This window comes from Colobus angolensis, unplaced genomic scaffold (assembly GCF_000951035.1).
Source record: "Colobus angolensis palliatus isolate OR3802 unplaced genomic scaffold, Cang.pa_1.0 Scaffold50, whole genome shotgun sequence".
NCBI lineage: Eukaryota > Metazoa > Chordata > Mammalia > Primates > Cercopithecidae > Colobus > Colobus angolensis.
The window spans coordinates 859,462-865,446 of record NW_012118488.1 but is presented as its reverse complement, the minus strand read 5'-3'; the positions used below and the strand labels follow the sequence as shown (position 1 = coordinate 865,446).

General features: G+C 55.5%; 2 protein-coding genes across 2 annotated transcripts in view; both read left to right on the top strand.

Annotated features, from left to right (window-relative positions):
- MLLT6 (myeloid/lymphoid or mixed-lineage leukemia (trithorax homolog, Drosophila); translocated to, 6) overlaps positions 1-5,655 on the top strand; it is a 24,143-nt gene extending 18,488 nt beyond the window's left edge. Inside the window, exons 15-16 of the mRNA XM_011960005.1 lie at positions 511-867; positions 1,447-5,655. Coding sequence (XP_011815395.1) covers positions 511-867; positions 1,447-1,488 — 399 coding nt within the window. The 3' untranslated portion in view covers positions 1,489-5,655. The remainder of the gene's footprint in view (positions 1-510; positions 868-1,446) is intronic.
- CISD3 (CDGSH iron sulfur domain 3) overlaps positions 4,365-5,985 on the top strand; it is a 4,809-nt gene continuing 3,188 nt past the window's right edge. The window contains exons 1-2 of the mRNA XM_011960004.1: positions 4,365-4,391; positions 5,757-5,858. Of these exons, the coding sequence (XP_011815394.1) occupies positions 4,365-4,391; positions 5,757-5,858 (129 nt within the window). The remainder of the gene's footprint in view (positions 4,392-5,756; positions 5,859-5,985) is intronic.

The following is a 5,985-nucleotide window of genomic DNA, read 5'->3' as shown; positions in this document are numbered from 1 at the left end:
AATACAAAAATTAGCCAGATCTGGTGGCAGGCCCCTGTAATCCAGCTACAGGAGAATCGCTTCAACCCAGGAGGTGGCGGTAGCAGTGAGCCAATATCGCACCACTGTACTCCAGCCTGGGTGACAGAGCAAGACTCCGTCTCAGAAAAAAAAAAAAAAAGAAAGAGAAAAGAAAACTATTAACCTAGTTTAGTGTTTTTCAACTTGGGGGCATCTGTGGTTGTCTTAGGAGCTGAGGGGTGATTCTGTGGGCAGGGCCAGAGATGTTAAATACCCTCCTGTTGGCTGGCAGTGCTGCAGCTGGCAAATGCCAATGGCATGCAACCATTTTGTCTAGATGGGGATACCGAGGCTAAGTGGGAAATGCGAGACAGTACCTTGACTGTCTCACAGGCCTCTTGCCTCCTGGTTCCAGTGTGATGGGGTGGGGCCCGGCCAGGTAGGGCAGGCAGGCAGCAGGTTAGACACCCCCGGGACTGTTGGCCAACAAGCAGTCTGGCCCCCTTGCAGGAACACCAGACTGTTGTCTACCAGATGATCCAGCAGATCCAGCAGAAACGGGAGCTGCAGCGCCTGCAGATGGCTGGGGGCTCCCAGCTGCCCATGGCCAGCCTGCTGGCAGGAAGCTCCACCCCGCTGCTGTCTGCGGGCACCCCTGGCCTGCTGCCCACGGCATCTGCTCCACCCCTGCTGCCCGCTGGAGCCCTAGTGGCTCCCTCGCTTGGCAACAACACAAGTCTCATGGCTGCAGCAGCTGCAGCTGCAGCAGTGGCAGCAGCAGGCGGACCTCCAGTCCTCACTGCCCAGACCAACCCCTTCCTCAGCCTGTCGGGAGCAGACGGCAGTGGCGGTGGCCCCAAAGGAGGGGTGAGTAAGGGGCCCGGGGCCTTTCTGCCTCCCCTCTGATTGATGGGTAGAGATGGATTGTCAGAAGGCTTATCAGGTTCCTCAGCAGGGGGAAGGAAGCAACTCCTAGGTCAGCGAAGTGCCCTGCCTCAGACCTCAGGGCCTCTGCTTGCACATGGGTGCCCTCCTGCAGAGCCAAGAGAGATCCAATCTGAGCATGGGCTCAGAGGAAAAGGACCAATTAGAAAACAGCCTTCCTCCGGGAGGACCAATTAGAAAAAGCCATTTTGTTTCTGAGCAGACCAATTAGAAAAAGATGACTCTCTGGGTAGGCCAATGTCAGAAAGGCCCTCTCTCCCCCTCCTGAGGGCACACAGCCTTAGCTGACACATGCCTCCACTGCCCAGTGCTCTTCTGCAGGATGGTTTCACACCCCTGCACATCGGCCCAGGCGTGCACCCCTCAGAGCCCAGTCCAGAGGCTTCCATTGGCCCCGTTTCAGCACCCCACAGCAGCTTTCTTGGCCCAGGAAGCTGTTCTTATCTGGGGGTTAGGACCTGACACTTTCCGCACCCCCGGCCTCCCTCCTTCTCTTTCCAGACCGCTGACAAAGGAGCTTCAGTCAACCAGGAAAAAGGCTAAATCCACCCTCACCCCTCCTGACCCCCCAAGTGGAGGGAGCAGATCCTGGCCTGTGGGGTCCTAGCCTGGAGCAGGCGCCTGCGCCCAGTCCCTGGAGAGCCCTGACCCAGAGCCTGTGCTGAGGTCCAGGGAGTGTGGGGAGCTCCTGGTGCCAAGGACTGAGACTGAGAGGGGAGCCCCTTCCATCTGGCCCCCTTCCCTTTCCACACTGTCCGCTTTGTGAGGCTCAGAGGAAGGACAGGCTGCAAGCCCGCTTAGGAGCTCCACCCCCAGCAAATATTTTGGAGGTCCCCCCCTCCCCAGAGCAGAATGGGCCATGGCAGAAGTAGGGGGTTGGTTAGACCTGTCACATGAAATGGATCAGCACTTGAATGGGGAGAAGTGGAGGGAGAGGCCATGGGCCTGTCCCTGCGGGGAAATCTTTTATGGAAGAAGGGCTGGACCCACTTTACCTGCAGTTTCTTCCCAGCTCGGGCAGATGGCAGAAGGGACCCCTTGGACTTTTTCTCGCCATCCCTCCCCCAAGTGCAGGGGCACAAGCTGAGCTTGTAAAAGCCCACAGATGTCGGGGGCTGGAGAAGGGGCAGGAGAGCATCACACTCAGTCCCAGCTGCCTCAGCTTCTTGGGGCCCCATGATGGGGAGGAGAGGGCAGGCGCGGGGAGGCTCCAGCCTTCCTTGGTGCCCCGCCCTTTGTTTGCACTATTGGACTTAGGAGTGCCGAGGGTGGGGAGATGGAGCTGCCCGACTCAGTGTGTGAGTGTGCGTGTGTGTGCATGTGTGTGTATGTGTGTGTGTCTGCCTGCCTGTCTCTCACCCCTGGACCCAGGGCAGCCAAGGGCAGGGATAGGCGCAGTGGTCAGATGAAGCAGCGCCAGAGAGGGGACCTCCCAGCTCTTATTTGCACCCTCCCCACCTCACCACCTTTGGTCCCTCTCTGGGGGCATGAATGGTTAACAAAAACCAGAGTAGTACTCCAATATTGGAGAGTCCCTGGGGGCTCGGGGCTTTGAATCAGGGTAATATCCTGCCTTCCCTCCCCTGACCCCACATGGTCTCAGGGCCCCCTTAGGGCCCCCTACCCCACTGATAGCTTCGTGCTTCTCTGGCACAAGGGGGGCCCCAGGGCTTGGGGGAGGGGGTAAGGTGGAGGGAAATGCCACTGCTTTTAGCAAAAGCCTCCCTTCCAGAATTAGCCAGCCTGCCTCTTGCACCCCACCCCCACCAACCAGGGGAGCCACTAAGCTGACGTAACAACTGTCCCCTACCCACCAGCTATTTCCCCGGGGTAGAGTGGGCAATTCTTACCTTCAAAGAGTCCCCGCCCGCCCAGGCCTTTGGCCCAGAGGCTGAGTGGACGGTCAGGAGAGAGGCAAGAGGCAAGGCGAAGCCTGTGTCCCTGTTTCAGTTGCACTGGGGCTGGAGCCCAGAGTAGGGGTTTCCAGCTTCCCCAGGCTCCCGCCTTGTCAGTCTCTTTGCATGTGTGGATTTTTCTGTGTGTGTTTGTTTGGGTTTTTGTTGTTGGGTTTTTTTTTTCTTTTTCTTTTTTTTTTTTTAATAAAGAAAAGAAGATGTGTATATTTTTGGCAACAACAGAAACGTAGTGCAGATATATTTTTGCCTGTGCTGCTCAACTGTTTTTTTTCTGATACTGAAAATAATATTAATATTCCTGTTGATAAGACTTTGTAAGATGTTAGGGAGCTGATAATGGAGGGGGTGGGAATCCTTCAAAGGCAATTTCTTAGGCACTTGCAAGGGCTTGGGGGAGGGGGAGGCAGTTGTGATGACCTCAGAAATACTCACTTTTTATTAATGCTAAATATGTTAGAAGTGATAGAATTCAGCATTTTATTCATCTTAATCTATTAAGCTGTGTAACTCCCTGCCCCAAACCACTGAAAAGAAAAGTAACCTTCAGGCCAGGCGTGGTGGCTCATGCCTATAATCCCAACATTTTGGGAGGCTGAGGCGGGCGGATCACCTAAGGTCAGGAGTTCAAGACCAGCCTGGCCAACATGGTGAAACCCTGTCTCTACTGAAAATACAAAGAAATTAGCTGGGTGTGGTGACGCACACCTGTAATCCCAGCTACTTGGGAGGCTGAGGCATGAGAATTGCTTGAACCCGGGAGGCTGAGGCTGTAGTGAGCTGAGATCGTGTCACTGCACTCCAGCCTGAACGACAGAGTGAGACTCTGTCTCAAAAAAGAAAAAAAAGAAACCGTCAGAGATTCTTAGAAGAGTTGCTCATTCACACCCACGCCCTTGCCCAAGGCTGGCCCACTTAGAGGGAAACTTAACTTCTGTCTGGATGGGAAGGGAAGTAAATCTACCCCGAGGCTGCCATGTTGAAGAGTGAGAGGTCCAAGTGATTCTGTGCATTGAAACCAAGACACCCCACCCCCGCCCAGAACACTTCTTCCCTCCCTCAGCTCATCTCCAAGTGTCTGTTCTCCAACTCTCCCAAGCTGCTTGCATTCCCCAGACTGGGCTCCTGTGGTTAGATTTGAAGACAGGGCCCAGGCTGGGTATGAATTGATGCAGCCCTCTTCTCTTTCCCCCGTCTCTCATGAGAGAGGTAGTGGCATTTCCTTCTTCTCAGGGAGCTTCAATGGGAAAGGTCTCAAAAGCTTCAGGAGGAGCAGAATACCAATGCAGGGGGATGGCTGTAACGATCTCACCCTCTCCTAACCTCAGTCCCTTTTACGAGAGTGAATTTGGATGGTGGAGGGTGGGAAGGGACCCAGATTTGTAGATCTCTTTGTCTAGGGGAGGGGAAGGATGTGGTTTGCAGAGCGGAAGCAGAGTTTGGAAACGCATGAGAACACAGCTTCGTGTGTTCCCACCCTCAGTGAGGAGGTGTGAGTGGGTGAGCATGTGGAGTCGGGTGTTCCCACCCTCGGTGAGGTGTGAGTGGGGGTGCATACGGAGGCAGTGCCTGCTGTGGGGTCACAACTGGTGCATGCCAGCGCTGAAGGGACCTGTCTTTAGGGGTCATTTCAGCCAGCTCCTCCCATCACAGATGACAGCTCCAAGCCTAGAAGGGGCTCAGTGACAGGGCCAGGACCAGCCCTCAGGACTGTGGCCTCCTGGCCCTTGGTTCCTAGGGCATGGTCTCCACATGGCTGGCTGGCTTGCTGTCCCTGTGTGTGTGACACACAGTGTGAGTGCAGGGCTGTGCCTGGTGTGGGAGGGTGTCTGTGTGGCACTGACTGTCTTAGCTCAGAGCTAGTGGATCCTCTCCATGGACAATGACACTTTAAGGATTGTCTTGGTTTGTTTTTCCTATTTGTGGGGCTTTTTCCCCCTCAGGCTCCTGGGTCTGCTGCTGCCTCAAGGTGTCCTGACCTTGAGGCTGATGAGGGGACCCCTGCCCATTCCCCCCCATACTGAGTTCTAGGGAGGTGCTCACCCCAGACTCTCAGGAAGGGTCTAGAGAAATGAGAGGAGCCCAAGCTAGGGGCCAGCTCTGAGAAAGGGTAACCTCCACGCTTCTCTTTCCCAAATTGGAAATGAAGACAGGTTTTCAAAGGCACAGGCTTCCCCTGCCACCTTCTAGGATCTTCCTTGGTGTGCAGTGGGCCAGTTAGGGGTAGGCAGCTTGCACCCAGTTCTCCTTTATCTCAACTTACTTTCCTGGGGAGAGGTGCCTAGAGGGATTGAGGTAACTTCAACTGGGAATTCTGAGGAAGGTGGGCAAGTAGCCTTGGCTCTCTCCTGCCATGTCAACCCAGATTGAGAGTGTGTCTAGCTCCCGACCACTTTGTCTTGACCTACTGAAAAGTTGGGAACTGAGGGGTGCCTTCATTCCCCTTTGTTCACTTTCTCCAGCTCAACTTGGGACTTGGGTGGTGGGACTGGAGACCCCACCCCTGCTCCCATCCCGCCCCCTTTCTATCCCAGCCTGTTTCCATGTAGCAGACCCTTCCTAGGGAGCAGGGAGGGGAAGCCACAGATTGCAAACCCAGGGGCTCCTTTTTCATTCTTTCTAAAACCTTGATATCCTCAGCCCAAAGGCGATGCCCCCTGCCACCTCCAAGCCTGGAATTGTGCATAACCCGGATCTTGTATCTTTGTATAACGGATGTTATTTGTACGAAGGGCAGTTCGTAAACAGCACTTGTTCTTTTAATAAAAGAATGTTTTGCAAAAAAAAAAAATCCGAAGAGTCCGTGCGTGGTCTGGCTTTATGGAAAGGGACAGGAGGTGGGTGCCAACTGCGGGAGGGTAGGAGGGCGTGGGCTGCGGCCCTTCTGTCGGCACTCAGCGGCAGAGCGCGCACAGATGCGAATGCTCAGCACACTCGGGCCCAGCCCGCAGGGTGCATCAATCCGTGGGCACCGGCCGTCGGAACCCTGCCCGTCTCGAGGTGACGCGACGCCCGCGCGCTCGCTCCCAGAAGCGCGGCTGAGGCTCGGCCAGCAACAGGGAATCCTGGGAAGGTCCCGCGCCCTCGGGGGTGCCCCAGGCGCTGAGGCTGTGCGCGGGGCGTTCCG